General features: G+C 40.5%; 1 protein-coding gene and 1 non-coding gene across 5 annotated transcripts in view; one reads left to right on the top strand and one right to left on the bottom strand.

Annotated features, from left to right (window-relative positions):
* The window catches only part of OSBPL1A (oxysterol binding protein like 1A), a 231,032-nt gene that overhangs the window by 48,431 nt on the left and 161,722 nt on the right, over positions 1-20,879 (bottom strand). For all 4 annotated transcript variants that reach the window (XM_023207765.2, XM_026456023.2, XM_023207766.1 and 1 more), the window contains one exon: positions 14,581-14,737. In XM_023207765.2, coding sequence (XP_023063533.1) covers positions 14,581-14,737 — 157 coding nt within the window. The remainder of the gene's footprint in view (positions 1-14,580; positions 14,738-20,879) is intronic.
* On the top strand, positions 7,836-7,940 carry LOC111539803. The gene has a single exon (XR_002730788.1). It is a non-coding gene; the product is annotated as a U6 spliceosomal RNA (small nuclear RNA).

Raw genomic sequence — 20,879 nt, 5'->3', positions numbered from 1 at the left:
TTTTTTTAGACGGAGTCTCGCTGTCACCCAGGCTGGAGTGCAGTGGCCGGATCTCAGCTCACTGCAACCTCCGCCTCCCAGGTTCACGCCATTCATTCTCCTGCCTCAGCCTCCCGAGTAGCTGGGACTACAGACTCCCGCCACCTCGCCCCGCTAGTTTTTTGTATTTTTTAGTACAGACGGGGTTTCACCGTGTTTAGCCAGGATGGTCTCGATCTCCTGACCTCGTGATCCGCCCGTCTCGGCCTCCCAAAGTGCTGGGATTACAGGCTTGAGCCACCGCGCCCGGCTTTGTTTTTTTTCTTGAGACAGGGTCTTACTTTGTTACCCAGGCTGGAATACAGTGGTATGATCACGACTCACTTGCAGCCTTGGCCTCCCAGGCTCAAGCAATCCTCCTGCTTCAGCCTCCTGAAGTGCCACGGGCAAGTGCCACCATACTCAGCTATGTTTTCTTTCTTTTTTGGTAGCAATGGGGTCTCCCTATGTTACCCAGGAGGGTCTCAAACACCTGGACTCAAGTGATCCTCCCACCTTGGCCTTTCAAAGTGCTGAGATTACAGGCATGAGCCACTGTATCTGGTATACTTTTCTTTTAATGTGGATTTTATCTACTGCTATTTACCAAATTTTTTAAAAGCTGAAAATAATTTCTTATTAATTCATTTAATAAAAGTAAAAGTGATATGTTAACCTAAATAACTGTTTTTTTTTCTGAGATGGAGTCTTGCTCTGTCTCCCAGGCTGGAGTGTAAAGGCATGATCTTGGCTCCCTGCAACCTCCGCCTCCCAGGTTCAAGGGATTCTCCTGCCTCAGCCTCCTGAGTAGTTGGGATTACAGGCACTCGCCACCACATCCAGCTAATTTTTTGTATTTTTAGTAGAGACAGGGTTTCACCAGGTTGGCCATGCTGGTGTCAAACTCCTGACCTCAGACAATCCATCTGCCTCAGCCTCCCAAAGTGCTGGGATTACAGGCGTGAGCCACCGCACCCAGCCCTAAATAACATTTTTGTAGAAAAAGACTGTATTTTTCAAAATAAAAATAACTTAGGAGAGTAGCACTGTTTTACATTATTGCAATCTTTTAAATGTCTGGATTAAGAAAGGATAACTGGATTCTCATAACTGTTTCTACATTCTACTACTATAAGGTTTTAAGGATATTAGGAAGCTGGATAAATAAAATATCAAGGAATGTTTACAGTTGAGATATTTCTGTTTCAAAATGTTATTTCCTTTCTGGAATCTGCTTCAGAAACTTTTTTTTTGAAGACGGAGTCTTTCTCTGTCACCAGGCTGGAGTGCAGTGGCGTGATCTCGGTTCACTGCAACCTCCACCTCCCGGGTTCAAGTGATTCTCCTGCCTCAGCCTCCTGAGTAGCTGGGACTAAAGGCACGCACCACCACACCTGGCTAATTTTTTTTTTTGACAGAGATGAGGCTTCACCATGTTGGCCAGGATGGTCTTGATCTCCTGACCTCATGATCCACCCACCTCAGCCTCCCAAGGAGCTGAGATTACAGGCGTGAGCCACCGTGACCGGCATTCAAAAACTTTAAAACTCTGGCACTTCTGCTAAGTGGGCTTAAAAATATTTGAAATAAATAAGATAGTTTGAAAAAAATATGACCTTATTTTAATAAGAGAGAATTCAAAAATTTCAACCAACACATTCATCTTTAGTAGTTCACCTGACTGCCTAAAAGTTCGATATGATTTTTCATATTCTCTTAACATTTAAATCTGCGAGCAAATACTGGGTTTTAGTCACACAACTCACAGAATCTCACCCTAAGTTGATGCAATTTGATTTTATCACAATGAAAATGATGCCCGCAAACAAGGGAGAAAATGTTTGCCCTCCAGAGGTGATAAGATTTATTCCACAGTCTTAAAAATACTATTATTTCTCAGTTGTGTACGATTAATTAAAACTTTAGTTGTAGGCCGGGCGCGGTGGCTCACGTCTGTAATCCCAGCACTTTGGGAGGCCAAGGCGGGCGGATCATGAGGTCAGGAGATCGAGACCATCCTGGCTAACACGGTGAAACCTCGTCTCTACTAAAAACACAAAAAATTAGCCGGGCATGGTGGCGGGCGCCTGTAGTCCCAGCTACTCGGGAGGCTGAGGCAGGAGAATGGCGTGAACCCAGGAGGTGGAGCTTGCAGTGAGCCGAGATCGCGCCACTGCACTCCAGCCTGGGCGACAGAGCGAGACTCTGTCTCAAAAAAAAAAAAAAAACTTTAGTTGTAATGTACGTGAAGATTCAAGATCTTCAAAGTTATATAAGAAATACTTGGTAAGTTTAATATACAGAAATCAACACAAAGTGTCTAAAATTTACCTATACAATTAAATTCCTGAAATTTGCCTATTTCCATTTCAACAGAAGCAGAATTGAGGCTGGTCTTAAAGAGACCAATCACTTAAAACTCTTCCTGCATGACTGTTATTATAATGCACCCTGTACCTAGTTTCACGTTTGAATTCAGACAGATACAGTCATCACAAAGCTCTCTCTGCATATCTAGAATGCCATTCTGAAGCCTAGTATAAAGGAGTACTATATCTTACAGCTTAGTCAGAGATGAGGGTGACTCAACAGCTGGGTATTTAACCTGCTGTTAGACCTCTCCAACTAAAATTAGCCTAGCGTCTTAGAAGCAGGTCAGTACAAGTCTAAGACAAGAGCTCTAAGACTAGTCATATACCATTCTTAGTTACAAATCTTTAAAAAAATCCAATGACTTGGTTTCCTATTTTAAGTTTAACAATTTGATGTGGCCGGGCACAGTGGCTCACGCCTGTAATCTGAGCACTTTGGGAGGCTGAGGCAGGTGGCTCACCTGAGCTCAGGAGTTCGAGACCAGCCTCGGCAACATAGTGAAATCCTGTCTCTACTAAAAATACAAAAAAATTAGCCGGGCGTGGTGGCGGGCGCCTGTAATCCCAGAAATCCCAGTTACTCAGAAGTTCAATGGCTTGAACCCAGGAGGCAGAGGTTGCAGTGAGCCAAGATTACACCACCGCACTCCAGGCTGGATGACAGAGTGGGACTGTCTCAAAATGATAATAATAATAATAAAATCTGATGTAATTATCTGATATTACTATTTAAGTTTGCTAATATTTCCATAACTTAAGATTATTTTTCATTTTTGATCTTTTAGATTACTTATCTATAGTCTATGATTGCCACTTAACAAATCTGGCTCCACACAATAAAAAGGTTAGGGTGGTCTTGTTTTACAAGAGGTTTTACTTGTTTTGACTTGAATAAGTTAAAATCGTATGTACACAATTTTAAAGTGATTTTCACAATGGATTTCTAAAATTTAGAATTCGTTGTCAAGCTTCAAGAACGCAGTACATTTTCTGTTTCTCAGTTTATTACCATAACTGGATTAACAGGAATGCTTACAGAATCTTCACATTTGAAAGCAAAAAGGAACTGATGAAAAATTATCTCTGAACCAGGCTTTTAGTATACTAAGATGATGTCATTTTAGGCAGCTGGATTGCCTTACTATAGACCTGCTTCACAGTATTCAGCACAGTCCCGAGGAAGGAAAGATGAAACAGGCCGACCTTAACCTAGGGACAAAGTCACTATTCTTTGCTCATCTTTGTCTCTAAGAATAACTTAGATTTCATGCAACAGGTGCTAGAACAGACGGATGCGAAGTCATTGAAATTAAGTGAAAAGCGAGAACAGATCATGGTCATTAGGACCTAAAGGAAATGGTCTGAACAACAGAGAGATTAATGCAATACATGGTGACTACTGCACAGATCAGAGCTAGCTACTGTCATTCCTAAAGGATTAACTAGGTCTCCTGCAGTGTGGAACTCTCTAAGGAGCAGACAGGTTTCAAGGTGGTGAGCACACATCTTCAACTAACATCTCTCTACATTCCAAAAAGGATCCAAAGCTGTCTTATTACTGGTAATTTTGTTGTTTGGGGAGGGGAAAGAAGCCCATCCTGACTGTAATAGAAACCTCTTGGGCTCTCTATCGAGAAAGGTTCTGCCTCAGAACTTGAACCCCTCCAGCTGGATTAGGAGGCTGGTGGTAGCAGTAGGCGGTTTGGCGAGACCTAGAGTTCTCTACTAGAATGTAGGTTTGAACTTTTGATAAACATTGTTGATCTTTGAATGTTAAGTCTGGAGCAAGGCTGTTTTTAATGGGCTGTATGTTATCTGGAACACTGCAGACAAGGATTTCTGATCACCAAAACAAGGGTTTGGGGAAAACTGTGCAAAAAATACTTCACAACAAGAGAAGACAAAAAAGGAAGCAGAGGTGGACTGAATAACAGAAGTGTCCTTCTGCAAATATGACTGTGTTGCTTTTCATGGCTCTGAACTTTCCAGACTAACTTCCTTTCAAACCACACCTACTTTTTCAGAATAAATATAACAATTTGTTTGTGCTTTGCTTTAGCTATTTCCACAGCCTGATTTAACTTCGTTTGTAAATGATCTGAGATGCTTTTGATTGCTTACCATCAGAGGGATAGAATTTCTAGGAAGGGAGTTGAGTTTCTGGTTCCTTCCTGCTCTGTGATAATAACACATAATATCTCCAGGGTTCTCTGACATGTATGTTATTTTCCCATCTGTTTCCTTTTGGATTGCTCTAAGCATAGTAAACTACCTGTACTGCATAGGATTGCATTCTTCCCTCTTCCTAAAGCAGGTTTTTTTTTTTTTTTCTGCTGAGAAAGATTACACTTTGTACTAAAACATACAATCAGATCTGAAATTTACTATGGTAAAATGGACAATTTATGCTAAATTTCAAATTCTGGCTGAACACTGTGCTGTATCAACATGATGCAACAGCAGATTATAGCCCAGACAATGAGAACATACCACATTTTATGCAATCAATGTGTTTTGAAGAGTTGTGTATAAACCAAATTTTTCTGAAGATTCTAAGGCACAAAGCAAACCAACCAACCAACCTTTAAAGGATCTATGTGGTTTTTAAAACAATCACTTCCTTAATTTATTTACCTTGCAATTTTTTATTATTATATATGGTGTTTTCTGAAAGAGGAAAATTCCTCCTAAGCTACCAAGCAAAGCAAATAATACCAAAGCACTCTGTGTCCCCTGAGGCGATTTTCTCCTTTAGGCAAAATTTAGATTGGCACAGCTCCAAAGGAAAACAGATAGCTCAGTGTATTTGTAGAGACCAAATCCCTTAAGTCACCAGAAGTCAAGACACCCAATCTATGATTTATTAGAAGATGTGGGCAGAATAAACAGAGTAAGGCAGACCATTAAAAGGCTATGTTACTGTGAAAGGTATTTCCTAGGCACTCAAAATCTTGTGTTCATGTGTGTTGAGAGTGGCAGGGTTGGGGGAAGAGGGTACATCTTTGGATAAATAGATCGAGATGGCAAGCAAGAATATACATTTTAATAAATATTTAACTGCCTCTTTCTGTTGACATTCTGAGGATTGTGTTTATAAAGTAAACTTGAAATAGAAATTGGATATTTACCTAAGATATTGAAAAAGTCTAGGGATCAAAAGGAGAAAATAATGAGACTTCTGAATGGGGAAAGCAGTATCAAGGGGCCCAGGAATAAATAACAGAGCTTACAGCCTCTCTTCACCTCTTGTTTACATTTGACAATGTAACTTTACAACCAGCTTTGTGGAGACCAGACACACCTGTGTATTCTCAATAACATGAAAAACCCGCCGAGCGAGGTGGCTCACACCTGTAAATCCCAGCACTTTGGGAGGCCAAGGCGGGCGGATTGCCTGAGCTCAGGAGTTCAAGACCAGCCTGAGCAACACAGTGAAACCCCGTCCCTACTAAAATACAAAAAAATTAGCCGGGCGTGGTGGTGTGTGCCTGTAGTCCCAGCTACTTGGGAGGCTGAGGCAGGAGAATTGCTTGAACCTGGGAGGCAGAAGTTGCAGTGAGCTGAGATTACACCACTGCACTCCAGCCCTGGCGACAGAGTGAGACTGTGTCTCCAAAAAAAAAAAAAAAAGGAAGAAAAACCATGTTCGTGGATTTTAAATATATGGGCAATTTTTCTTATTTCACATTTACCAATAGAAAACAATGTTATTCTAAGATCAGTACTTTCATTTCAGCTACCTCTTTCTTAAATTCCAGTTTCAAGGGACAATATAAACTTCCAAAACTCAAAGGTCTTTTCATATAAATTAAAAAGAAGAACAAAAACTATTTTATTTACCCATTTTTGCTTCATCAAAAATAGGGTTCATCGGCTATTTTGTTTTTTAAAAAGGGGAGGAAAGTTTTCAGCTCTCTTCGAGGAATAAGACTACAAACAACGGTCAGTACAGTAGCAATGAACATCCTTACCAGTCAGATTGTTATTTCTAAATATTACTTCCCCCTAAAATGAAATACGGCTCCTTAGAGAAACAGCTGACTCTACGTCTGGGGCAGGAAACAAACGATGTAAGCCTGAAACATTTTTTTCTTATCAGAAAGCAAGGCAGCTATCAAAGACAGTGAAGTTACTGCCTACAAAAATTACAACTTAAAAAAAAAAAATTACCAAAGAAACCAACAAAGGTCCTGTCAGATGGACACAGAAGCCAACCCAGAGGGGCTTACTCTGACCAAAGAGGGGGAAAGATACTGTAATAGATTTAAACGAATCCAATCCATGGGCTCATATATCACCTTTGTAGGATGCTAGGGAACCAACATACAGATCATTTTTTAAGGAGGTACTAGGAAGTTCTTCTTCATTTCTCGAGACGAGTTTTGCTTTTTTTTTTTTTTTTTTTTTTTTTTGAGACAGAGTCTTGCTCTGTCGCTCAGGCTGGAGTGCAGTGGTGTAGTGGTGTGATCTCAGCTCACAGCAACCTCCACTTCCTGAGTTCAAGTAATTCTCCTGCCTCAGCCTAGTTGAGCATAGTTGAGATTACAGGCACCCACCACCACGCCCAGCTAATTTTTGCATTTTTAGTAGAGACGGAGTTTCACCATGTTGGCCAACTGGTCTCAAACTCCTGGCCTCAAGTGATACACTTGCCTCTGCCTCCCAAAGTGCTGGGATTACAGGTGTGAGCCACTGTGCCCGGTCGGAAGCTCTTCTTTATAGATTTTCAGCTAATAAATGTAGAAGGAATGACAGAATTGAAAGACTACTGTTTTGTAGCACCTAAAGAAATAAGGATGAAGACAATGATCAACAACTAAATCATTAGGTGAACGATGGTCAGGCAACTTTATCATGGATGTGTCAGACTGTCAATGACTAAACCCAAGAATCAATCTCAACATCACAGAAAGAAGAGAATCAGAGAGCAGGTGCTCTCTGACTGATGTCATAGGAAGTACCTGTGGTTTGTGTGCCTATGAATTTTGTGCTAAAAAACTGAAACATAAATCTGGCCACACTTCTGTAAATAACCATCAGTCCACAGGAAATTCAGGAGTAAAAGAACACGTGGAGTGATACGCCAGGAATACAACCAGAAATATCCAGATGGTAGGATACTCTACAGAACAAATGATCAGGTTTCTTGAAAAATAAATGGCAAGAAAAAATGGGGGAGGGAAGAAGAAATCCAGAGTAAAATGACTTAAGAGACATATAAAACAAAGGCAGTATGTAGAACTCTGGGATCCAATTACTAAATACCGTTTTGGATCCAATTACTAAATGACATTTACAAGACAATCGAGAAAATGTGAATACGAACTAAACACTTGATGATAATTAAGAAATTATTATTTATACATAATAGTACTGTGGTTTAGAGGCAAAAAAGACTCCCACTGTGTTAGAGACACATACTGTGTTATTTAAAAGATGAAATGAGTGCTTGCTTTGGAAACACATATACTAAACACTGGAATGATACGAAGATTAGCATGGCCCCTGAACAAGGATGACATGCAAATTCATGAAGTGTCCCATATTTTTTGTAGAAATCAGTTCAAGTAATCTACTGTACAACATGGTTTTTGTTTTGTTTTTTTGACACGGAGTCTCGCTCTGTCACCCAGGCTAGAGTGCAGTAGGGTGCTTTCGGCTCACTGCAACTTCTGCCTCCTGGGTTCAAGAGATTCTCTTGCCTCAGCCTCCTAAGCAGCTGGGATTATAGGCATGCGCTACCACGCCTGGCTAATTTTTGTATTTTTTGGTAGAGATGGGGGTTTCACTATGTTGGCCAGGCTGGTATCGAACTCCTGACCTCAAGTGATCCACCCACCTTGGTCTCCCAAAGTGCTGGGATGACAGGCGTGAGCCACCGTGCCTGGCCAACATAGTGACTATAGTTACTAACAATGTATTATATCCTTGAAAATCACTAAAGAGAGTCAAGTGTTCTCACCATAAAAAATAAGCATGTGAGGTATGCATATACTAGCTCGATTAATCCATTATACAATGTGTAGTATACATATTTCAAAACACCATGTTGTATACTACAAATACGCAATTTTTGTTAGTTAAAAAGCTATGTTCTTAAAAAAAATAAAGATAAAATGGTATAGCTTGGATTTGCTTTAAAATTACAGGGGGCCAAGAACAGTGGCTCATGCCTTGTAATCCCAGCACTTTGGGAAGTCAAGGTGGGAGAATCTCTTGAGGCTGGGGATTCAAGACCAGCCTGGGTAACATAGCAAGACCCCATTTCTGAAAAAAGAAATTTAATTAGCCAGGCATGCTAGTGACGCCTGAAGTCACAGCTACTCAAGAGGCTGAGGTGGGAGGATCACCTGAGACCCAAGGAGGCTGAGGCTGCAGTAAGCTATAATCACACCACGGCACTCCAGCCTGGGCAATGGGGTGAGACCCTGTCTCACAACAAGTAAAAAGAAACCGAAACATTGATGTGGTGGTTTATAGATGAAACCAAGTTGGGCACATGGTAAATGTTGAGGCTGAATGATGGGAATCAAGGGTTCATTATATTATTCTACTTGTAGGCAGGTTTGAAAATTTCTATAATAAAAAGTTTTAGAAATGGGATTTTTCACCTGAAAATATTTTTTATTTATCTTCATACATAAGTTTCTTAGCTCTTTGCTAGTGGGTTGATTTAAGCATAGCCTTACAGATTATGGCTGCCCTAGGAAACTGCTCTCATTCACCCACAATAGTCACTCATCGAAAGTAGATGAGAACAAGTGCTTGGAGTCTGCTGAAAATATGTCTCACCATCATTTGCTTAGAAAATGCTAGAACTGGAAGCAACTTTGGGGTTTTCCAACTGTGTTTTAAAGAGTCTCAGCCCATCTCCAAAAGAGCAACTCGCATCTGCTCTTTACGCTAGGGCAGGATGAGGTGAATGTTCTGAGGAAAGATGCCTCACAGTTTTCCCAGAGTAATTCCTGGCAATAAGCTGGGCAACTCAACTTGGGTTTGTGAAGGTAATTCTCATGAATCTAGACTCATGCTGCCTTATTTCTTCTTCCTAACATACTTGAAGTGACCCCATGGCCTAGCAGCTTGTTAGTCATGGATGAGGTTTTCAAATTGGAGCCCTGTTTGCTGGATAACCACTCTAGTCTCCTCCTGCCAGGCTGGCACTCCCTCTCATTTGTTACGTCTCCAAAAGCACTTTTGTGGGAGACATGGATGTCACATGTAATGAGAGTGGTCTGCTGGTTTTTAGTCCTCTGCTTCAGCTGCTGCCATTCAACTTGCCAATCTGTTCCAGGTGTCCAATCTCCCCTAGCCTCTGATGACAGACACCTGCCAAGGCAGGCCTGCCAACAGTCCGCCTACACCACGGCACAGTGGTGCCCTCGTCTGACCTCCATGCCTTTTAGAGTACCAAGCATCCTCTTCCTTTACTATTCCTCTGCAAGCTTCTCATTGCCTGCTCCTTGGTCCCTAGTTCTCTTTTCTCTCTTGGAAGAGCTGAGATAGGCTTGTGTCCAGCTTGTGAAAGAGGTGGGCCCCACAGCAGGGCTGCTTGTGCTTCTAGTGGTGCTACTCATTCTTTTTATTGCAACCCTCTACTTTCCAGGACAAGTACTCTAGGCAGGGAGTGGGGAGATAAAAGCAAAGTACAGGCTCCCCTTGTTTTGGGAACTACTGTTCCCTCCAGCACCCAGCCCTCACCACAAATCTGGCTCATTCTGGGCAGGGCTCTTGCTCTTTCTCTTACTGTTCCTGGGTTCTCTGCAAATCAAAGGTGTAGCTTAAGTGCTCCTGGTCACTACATGATGAGGAATTACCCCAAATATTTCCTGATAGACAAGGATGTTTTTCTACCCAGGGCACCACAGGATCTCTGGGTGGGGTGACTTGCTACTAACTCTATTCCCTGATCTAATGATGTCTGAGCCCAGATCATCTATCCCATATCTTTAGGAAGTGAGATTTTGTTTGGGTTTGTTTTTTTTTTTCACACAGAGTCTCGCTTTGTCACCCAGGCTGGTGTACAATGGCATGATCTTGGCTCACTGCAACCTCAGCCTCCTGAGCAGCTGGGACTACAGGCGTGTGCCACCACACTCAGCTATTTTTTGTATTTGTAGTAGAAATGGGGTTTCGCCACATTGGCCAGGATGGTCTCGAACTCCTGGCCTCAAGTGATCCACCTGCCTCGGCCTCTCAAAGTACTGGGATTACAGACATGAGCCACCGTGCCTGTCCTAGGGAATGAGGTTTTAAAACCAATGTGGTTTTATTCTAGTGATTAAATGTTTTCATGTTAAATAATTTCTATTTACCATTAACAATATTTTCTCAACATAATCTTACTTCCTGGAAGGTATTTTCTTAGCTTACGTTTTTCAGCCCTTTGTTTACCTTCAATTCATCGTTGAATTCCTTGTGTAAATGATTCGTGTGCAGTGACAACTGTTATATTACATTTCCCTTCCCTGCAGCTAGGAACTAGAATCTAAAGCAATCAGAAGGGTGAATCAACTAAGCAATCACCTGGGGTCCTAATCTACCATCTCAACAAAATAAACCTCTCAGGTTCTTAGCCACATATACTACAGAAGGCTTTATTCAAGCTAATCAAGTACAAGTAATTAGAATCAGATGAAAAAAGTCCCTATCATATTTGTTATAAAAAATCCTTCCCTATCTCAAACTTGTAAAGGTATTTTACATTTTCTTCCAAAGTATTTAAGTTTTGAACTTCCATATTTAAGTGTTTGATTCATCTAGAATCTATATTTACATTTATGAAATAGAGATCCATTTTTTTCTTCCATATTAAATGATTATCCAAGCACAATTTACCAAACCATCTATTCTTTCCGTTGCTGATCTGCTATGCTATAGCTCTATTACATATACCAGGACAATGAATTTTCCTTTTCAATAAGTTTTATCTCCTTCAGAAAGTTTTATTATTACAGTCTTTTTTTCCCCAAGACTTATCCCTAGGTATGTGACTTTTTTAAAGCTACCGTAAATATATTCTCCCTCTTTTAATTGTAATTTCTGTCTGTTGATGGTCCACGGAAATGTAATTGGCTGATTTATATACAGCAGCCTAGCCAAATTTTCTTACTCTAATAACTTCTACAAGTTTTCTATGGAGACGATGTCATCCTATTTTTTATTTCTAAGTTTTATGTGTATGTGTCTGGGTGTGGCCTCCAAATAATACTGAATAAAAAAGATGAGAGCAGGTATCTTATTCCTGATAAGAACTGTTTTAACATGCTATTATCAAGTAGTTTAAGTTTTAACCAAATTAAGTTTTCTTGTATTTGTGATTTGCTAATGCACGTATTGATCATTTTGAATAACTGTTTAATTTTGTGGAAATGTTTAAAATCTATTAAGTTGACCATATGGTTTACTCCTTTAATCTATTCATGTTAATATAATGAATAACATTTACAGAATCATAACATGGATCCAACATTTTCAGAGTCTGACTCATTTGCTTTTTGTTATTATCATTTACACGGTATCTGGCGGCAAGGTTGAAGTAAATATCAGTATCTTTACCAAATATAGTAAGTTGGGTAACACTGCTAACAAGTGAGAAGCTTAGAGTTCAAAATAAACATCATCAATTAGGCCCAATCACTGAGCACTGCTCCATGGAATGTGGCCAAGATGGCAATAAGCTCTGTAAATATAAATCTGACTACAGTACGGTGTCGGCTAATTTTCCACAAAGCAACTAGATATTTTCTGGAAAAAAGTACCACAGAAATGAAGGTGGTGAGATTTTAACAGCTTCCACGTTAAACTTCTGTTGCACAAATGGTTCTGCAGCTAAAACAGAAAATAATGGTTGAAAATGCTTGTTCTATTTTACAAGCAAAAGTTAAGCTGGGATTTAATACTTTCTGTGTGAACTACAATTTATAATATTCTCTTTTCTCATTTAAAAAAACACACATTGTCTCTCTTTAAAAAATAGTTTACAATCTATATGCATCCCACGTCTCCCTAAATTTATGTATTTCCCAGGGGGTACTACTGGTGGTATGGGGTGAGGGAGAAATGCAAGGTTTCTATGGGAAAGTTAAATAAATAGTAAGAAAATTATTTTTTTAATAGTAAGGAAAATAGAAATCTAAGACAAGGTCAAATACAATTTTCACATGAATTTTAAAGATAAAACACAAGACTTCAAATAAATTTTTTGGTCACTTCGGGCTGATCCCCCAGGTCATGTAGCAACATACGCCTGTTTGTCTAAAACATAACCCAAACTACTATGAATACAAATTATTCTTGCTATCAATATAAAAACTGTCTATTATAATCACAGATTACTTACTATGCAATGTAGGGTGTAGGCAAGAGGAATTTGATAGCACTGAATACTCTTGCTTCCTATTCTAAAATTAAACTTTTAAATTATCTGTAGCATAGGCTCTATTTATTTGATTAGGGAAGAACTTTAAGAAAAAAGGTTTTAGAAATCTCCTATGAAAGCTACGTTTTAAAAACAGGAAATTATGTTTTCCCACATATTACACTGCTGACAATTTCCTAAGTTTTCCTCTTTCACTTTGAATAACTGAAGAATGTCATATTACATTTATAGGTTTAATAGGTTGCATCTCAGTTATCAGTTACACTTTTCTGGTTAGGTCACCTACTTGCATTTCTTTGTATTCTTCCTTAGTGACCTGTCCTGACTGCATTTGTTTTTGAAAGTTTAATCTCATCTTAACTTTCACATTTGCACCATTCTGGGTTTGACTTTAGAACACGGAATATATGAATACGGTATAATATAATTCTGTCAAATGCAAAATAACTACTGTCATGATTATAGCACACATACAAAAGAACTACTGGGCCCTGACAAGCAATAAAGAAACCCCCTGTAGCTATAGCAGAGGACAGCATCTAAGCACAATGCTTTTTCTGATATTAATAATACTGAATATCTGCATGCTGCTTTGAACTTTCCAAAGATTTCACCTGTGTTCTCACCAGACTGGCATGGTGTATGTGTTAAATAGTTAAAGACTGTCTTCTCTTTAGAGATTGGTAGGTCTGCCACGTTTACTGGTAAGTATCTCATGTCTTAAATAGAATTTTGAACTCCAAAGAAACTGATAGTAACTATAGAGGGAATCAAGAAAGACACTCACTGCTGGACACGGAATCTGCGATTATAAGCGTGTTTAGAGGACAACCTCTAACCCAACGAAAGAAAACTGTGTTTTGATCGAGTTGGTTACCTAAAACTCACTGATCTTTTAAAAATGAATACAAACTGAGACATTTGGTTAACAAAGCGAAAACATACACAAGCCGGTGAAGTGATGCATGCGTTTTTCTCCTAGAACAATAGTCAAAACCAGTTGTGGCCAGAATCATGGTATAGAATTGGAATCAGAGTTACACAACCTACAAATATTAAACAAAAAACTATTTTCCAGAAATTACCATTAATAACTCTTTACCCAAAAAACAATTTTTACAATGACAATAGGATATATCCTTCACTGATCATTTTATAAAATATTTTACTATATGAACACTAGCACACATATACACCACTGTCTCTGTAAACTTCGACTGAAATCAGAGAACTGTGGGTATCTATTACGTCTCATTAATTTGGGACAATCTCTAGGACTAAGCCATCAAGGGGATAAAAACATACTAATGTTGTTAGACAGTATAAAACAGGTATGTTCAGCAAGTCCTGGGTCTTAATAAATGTCTTTGTTGAAATGTAACTAAACTGCATCAATAGGCTGGCAACATCGCCACTCATTCTTAATAAAACCAACTAGAAGATCAAATGACCAGAAACTAAAATAGCAATGGAAGGCAGAGTCATAAAAGATGTATGATGAGAAAGGGCGCATAGGATCAGTTTCAACAGGTAGTTCTGAATCGCCTTTCTAAATCACCAACTAAAGGATTTGTATGCCCCTCTAAGAACACGGTCGCTAAACCCAAGTTTTGTGCTCTGTTCCTACAATAATAGATGATTCTCTTAAATGGATAGAGGAAAAAGTATGCAAGTTAAATGCTTTCTTTCAGGTGATATAGCAATACAAATCCGTGGGGATAAATGAAGACAGAGCATACATTTCTTTAGGAATCCAAATGTACTTTATCGTAAAAAGGCGGCAGTGACAACTGTCAGAGGCAATCCTACCGATGTTTCTTGATGCCATTGGAGAGGGCGTCTCCGCCACCACAGTCTTTTTCTTCGGACATTCTGTGTCTTCTGCTGCCCAAATGCTCTCCTTCCTCTTCAAAGGAGTGTGCCGTCACCGCTTCCAGTCTACTCAGGGACCGTTCGGACTCGGAATCTGTGGCAGAGCAGGTTCCTAGTTAATGAATGGAACTTGGGTGTGAGGCTTCGGTAACAATGGATCCCTCCCTTCATGCCTCAGGCTTTGAAACCTAAGCAGCCTACTTTGTCCCTCAACGATCCAGCCGTTAACTACCTCCTCAGGGATTTCACAGAACCTCAACCCAATACAGGGCTGAAGTGGATTTATCAAACAGATGTACACTTACATAAGCTTACAAGTAAACAGACCTTACATAGTAAAAACATTTCCAAAGATTATCCAGTTCTTTATGAAAACATATTCAGTGGTTGCCCCCCAAATTTCCACCTCTTTCTTCCCTCACAAAGCATAAGTATAACTTCCAAAAAATTTTTAATTTTTAAAACTCATGTATAATGAAAAAACTGTAGTAGCTAGTGTCCTTATGAGAAGTGTAAATTACATCCAATGCTGTAGACATACAAGCCAAGTAATTTTAAAATACTTTAAAAAGGTCGGGTCAGTGGCTCACACCTGTAATGCCAGCACTATGGGAGGCTGGGGTGGGAGGACTGATTGAGGACAGAAGTTCAAGACCAGCCTGGGCAAGATAGCAAGACCTCATCTCTACAAAAAGTTTAAAAACAAACGAAAAAAATAACAGCCAGGTATGGTGGTGTGCACCTGTAGTCCCAGCTACTGGGAAGACTGAGGCAGGAAGATCGCTTGAGGACAGGAGTTGAGACTGCAGTAACCTATGATCCCACCACTGCACTCCAGCCTGGGCAGAGTGAGACCCTGTCTCTATACAAAAATAAATAAAATACTTTTAAAAATACTTTTTCCAGGATGATAATATTTAAATTCTCAAGGACAAAGCCTGAAGCATCCCTATATTAATTGTCAGGCAGGCATTCTTAGGATGGAAAAGTCACATTTCCAGTTGGCTGTATATTCAGAGTGGTGCCTTCTGCCAGTTTGGGAAGAAGACAATGCATTTTTGTACATGACAGTAGAGTTTCCAGGCACCTTCACATTCTTCATCTCTTTTGAGCATCACAAGGATGCTTTCGTGGAGGTGAGGCGGGTCAATGTGATCATTAACAAGTGTACTAACGGTCTCTCATGGCTTGTGAGTGGGCAAGGCAGGATTTGAACCCAGGTTTTCTGACTCTTTGTTTAATGTTTTATGTATTTTGGCTCAAAACAGCAGTCACTCTGTCTCCATTAAACGTTAAATGGTGCCTGAGCTGTTTATTAAAATGGAAATTCACGATGACCTCCAACTTCCCATCTTAAGCAGAGGACAAGCCATTCCCTCATCCTCAGTTCTAGGAAAGGCTCTGATACACAGTCCAGCAAACTTCCTATTCCAACAAATTTATCAACAATCTGCTAAATCTGTATTACAGCTAAACTGGTCAGGAAATAAAAATGTTTAGTGCTTTCTTTCCCCACTACTGCATAACATAAATTCAGCAAAAATCACAGAACCTTACTGTTACCACATTAGGCTGACTCCGGAGAACGACAGTTGGACCAGCCCAGGTGCAGGTTAGATTGTGCACCTTGAGCTCTCAACGCTGGACCCTATGAATGATCTAAGTTACCTACAGAAAGGCTTTTAATGTTGGGAAAGTTTTGTTTTCTATAAATATAACTTTAGTAAAATTTCTGAAAATATAGTTTTGTTCTGTCCTATACCTTATAACAAAGAAACAGATTTTTTTTTGTGTGAGATGGCGTCTCACTGTGTCGCCCACGCTGGAGTGCAGTGGTGAAATCTCGGCTCACTGCAACCTCTGCCTCCCAAGTTCAAGCAATTCTCCTGCCGCAACCTCCCAAGTAGCTGGGACTACAGGCGTGCGCCACCATGCTCAGCTAATTTTTTGTATTTTTAGTAAAGACGGGGTTTCACCATGTTGGCCAGGCTGGTCTCAAACTCCTAACCTCAGGTGATCTGCCCACCTCAGCCTCCCAAAATGCTGGGATTACAGGCATGAGCCACTGCACCTGGCCAGAAATGGAAAATTTTAATAATACATTTAAAGAGACATTTATTTTTCATTGTCAATTTTGGCAGAAGGAAACAAACTACCAATGGAAAACACTTAAAGACAACCTAAACAGTTGATAAGAGGGGGACAGCTGCCTGTCAGATGAAATAAGTTGTTAACATTATGTTTACAAGAACAACTTAATGAAACAGAAGATTGTTTTTAACATACATAATGCTAAGACAGAAAACCCCAGGATAATGCTTTGCAACTCTAAAATACAAGCAAAGAAATAATTTCTCTGCATTGAAGAAAGGCCAGTCTGGTTCAGGTAAGCAGATGTCTGAAAAAATGGGAGCAATACAGCGACAGAAGTTTGTTGAGGGCACGTGTGGAAAGAAAGCAGTCAGTTTTCTGGAGTAGGCACAGGGCTGTCAGGAAAGGCTGCAAAGGAGAGATGGCACAACGGCAAATTTTGAAACAGTGGAATTGGTGCTCGGGCAGAGGTGAGAGAGAGGAGCTCCAGGAGGCAGCAGGAACAAGACCTACATCAGGGATGATAACAGGTGTCTTGGGGTGATGGGGTGAGGGGTGAGTGTGGGTCCACTCCAACATTTTGAAGTTTGTTTCACTTGAGAAAAATAAAAAATGTAAAAAGTCAAAATAATTTCGTCTGTACTGGTATTATTTAAGATGCACTATTAGTTTATGATTTAGAAGTCATGAAAATCATAAAGCAACGAAGCAAAATACCTCAAAAGCATTTATGCACAGGATAGTGTGTTTGCAATTTAAGAGACATCAATCATAAGGCAGGGATGTGCCCACCTAAAAATAATTCTTTTAGTAAAAGCAGACATAAACATTACAAAAGAAACAGTAAGAGCTTCTATGAAGCAAAGACGGACTTCACGAAACAAGATTTCAACTTAGTGACTACACAGGCTTAAGATCTGTGACCCACAAACTCATCAGTCACACTGAGAACCTCTGCGTGGGACCACTGCCCTGACCCCTAGGCATGCTCCAACAGATGACGGTGCAGACCCCTGTCCTGTGATTAGCAGCCCCTCACTCACCCGCTCTGCACCCCCTCTTTGTCCTCACTCTTCTCCCGTCTTCCTGTGCCTCCACCTCTTTCTTCCCCCTCCCCCGATCCCCCTCCTTACTCCTCTCTACCTTGCCCTCAAACCTCTTGCTATAATATAGTCAGGCTATCCCCCCCCTTCCCCTGAAGGGTTCTGAGAAAGGTCACCAATTACTTCCACATTGCAAAGTCCAACAGTCATTTTTCAATTCTTATTGTGACTCATCCACCGCAGCTGATGCTGCTGAATTCATTCCTCCCTTCCTCGTATCGTGCAAGGCCTGTGAAGTAAAGGAAGCATAAGATCTGGTCCCTGTGCATGGCCTGGCAGCGGGGAACTGTTTCGTGAACAAACGAGTTCAGTAGATTTCTCTAGGAGTCTGAATGGGGGCCGTGGGCCACAAAGGAGGCATCAGTCAACTTAAAGAGTGGAGAATGTTGTATCAGGAAAGACCTGTGGCTGATGATTGGGCTGAGTTCGCTGACAAGGAGTAAGAGTGGGGATGAGGACAGTTACAATACAGGAGCCGTCCCAAGCAATAAGAACACCATGGCCAACACAGCGAGGAATGCAGCGTGCAGAGAGATGGCAGTGGAAGGCACAGAATGGACGGGCATGAGACTGTGAGTCCATCTTAAAGCTGACTATATAGGATAAAAATCCAACGCAGGCCAGACGTGGTGGCTCACACCTGTAATCCCAGCACTTGGGGAGGCTGAGGAGGTTGGATCACTTGAGGTCAGGAGTTCGAGACCAGACAGGCCAACTTGATGAAACCCCATCTCTACCAAAAATACAAAAACTAGCTGGGTATGGCAGCACTCGCCTGCAATCCCAGTTACTTGGGAGGCTGAGGCAGGAAGAATTGCTTCAACCCAGGAGGTGGAGGTTGCAGTGAGCTGAGATTGAACCACTGTACTTCAACCTGGGTAAGACAGCGAGAATCTGTCCTCCAAAAAAAAAAAAAAAAGAGCAAGTAGTGGGAAGAAATATAAAATGAAGCTAGGGATGAGGTATTCTCCCAAAACATGTCATGAGGTTCTGTATACTCACTAGAGAGAAATCATAAACTCTGAGCTTTCTTGTTTCAAAGGCAAAGAAGTAAACAACAATTACATGATTTACAGTGCCTGTGAAATAAAAACTAACTAGTTGCTTGAAAGCCAAAGCTCAGTGATTTCTAGTGCAATGAATAGAGAAATGTGGAATGTAAATAGCGTGAAATAGTTTGTGCTTACCCTGTCAGTAACGTAGAACCATTCTTGAGAGATTATACCTTCAAAGCCTTGGTCACACCAATCTATCGCTAGTACGGCATCGTTTCATGTGGAAACTCGCAGATCTACAGATACTTAAGTTTAAACATGTTTAGCTCAATCCTAAAGAGGGCATAGCCACTGTGGAGGTTGCTGATGAAAGTCAAAGCCTATCCACAGAAGTTATTTTCAAGTCTCCCTATAAAACAAATCAGTGCTACATCTCAGTATCTCTGAAGTGATAATTCAATCTCTTTTTTTTTTGCTTTTTTTTTTTTTTTTTTGAGACGAAGCCTCGCTCTGTCGCCCAGGCTGGAGTGCAGTGGCACAATCTCGGCTCACTGCAACCTCTGCTTCCCCTACACAAGCAATTCTCATGCCTCAGCCTCCCGTGTACCTGGGACTACAAGCACGTACCACCACGCCCAGCTAATTTTTGAACTTTTAGTAGTGACTGGTTTCACCATGTTGCCCAGGCTGGTCTTGAACTCCTGACCTCAGGTGATCCGCCCACCTCGGCCTCCCAAAGTGCTGGGATTACAGGCATGGACCACCATGCCCCACCGGTAATTCAATCTTAAAATTCTGGGTTCTTCAATGTTCCCCCCACATATAAATATCAAAATGTTAGTGGGCAATATATTAATGCCTTAGTAGAAAGCATGAAGTAATGGGAAGAGGTGCACCCAGCCTCCTGTGTGCTAGCTGCAGTGCTTTCCTGCAGGAGGGTGAGGCCACAACACTCGGGCTTTTAGGACAAAAAGGGGAGGGAGGAGGGAGTAATAGGGAGTTGGTAATTAATGCGGATGGAGTTTCAGTTTGGGATGACAAAAAAGTTCTGGAGAGAGATGGTGGTGATGGTTGCACAGGAAAGTAAAGGTACTTAATCTCACTGCATTGTACACTCAAAAACGGTCACGCTGGGAAGTTTATATTATGTATATCTTACCACAATAAAAACAACAACAAACAAACAAAAGCCAGGCAAACATACAAAAACCTGTCACTAAAAGTCAATGAGCTAGCTGTCATGTTGGATGCATGAACTATATTCTGGTCTGGTTAACTCTTACCTCACTTCCAGGAAAACTGGTCAATTTTTCTAGAGCCATATTTTTTAATGCAGCAGAAGGAAGGTATTTTTACAATATACATAGCTGGATTTCAGACAATGGCAGCCTGTCTTATTCTTTTGATTTTCCCCTTAACAAACATATATGTTTCTATAACAGGCAAAGCCACTCAAAAATTTTAGGATACTGCTGACCCCTGAAAAACAGCATAAAAGATTTATGAAATAGCCTTACATTATTTACTGAACTTTTGATGAGCACTTAGGAAAATCTGTGCAGCCCTGAGTAATGATGGGAAATGGAATACTTGATAAGCACTTATTTGTGGGTGTGTTTATTCTCATCTAGGTCCAGAAGGGTTCAGGTGACTCAGTTGATGATTATATTTTATAGGGAAACCATCAAGCCATGTGCAGTGGTGAGCACCTGTAGTCACAGCTGCTCAGCAGGCTGAGGTGGAGGATCATTTGAGCCCAGAAGTTTGAGACAGGGCAACAGAGCAAGACCCTGTCTCTTAAAAATGTTAAGAAGTGTCAGAATAACACTTTGAAAAACATATATTTTACAAGATAAATGCTCTAGTTTACAGAAGCACTGAAGGTGGACAGAATATTTACCTGATTAGTTCCTCAATTAAAACAGCAGTATTAATAGAATTAAAATTTAAAATCCCACAAAGTTTGCTTTAATGTGATAGATCTACAATGGCCCAGATCTTTAAAGTTCTTTCTGTTTGTTTGTTTTGAAACAGAGTCTTGCTCTGT

The sequence above is a fragment of the Piliocolobus tephrosceles genome, chromosome 18, assembly GCF_002776525.5.
Source record: "Piliocolobus tephrosceles isolate RC106 chromosome 18, ASM277652v3, whole genome shotgun sequence".
Taxonomy (NCBI): Eukaryota; Metazoa; Chordata; class Mammalia; order Primates; family Cercopithecidae; genus Piliocolobus; species Piliocolobus tephrosceles.
This window is presented reverse-complemented; position numbering and strand designations above follow the sequence as displayed.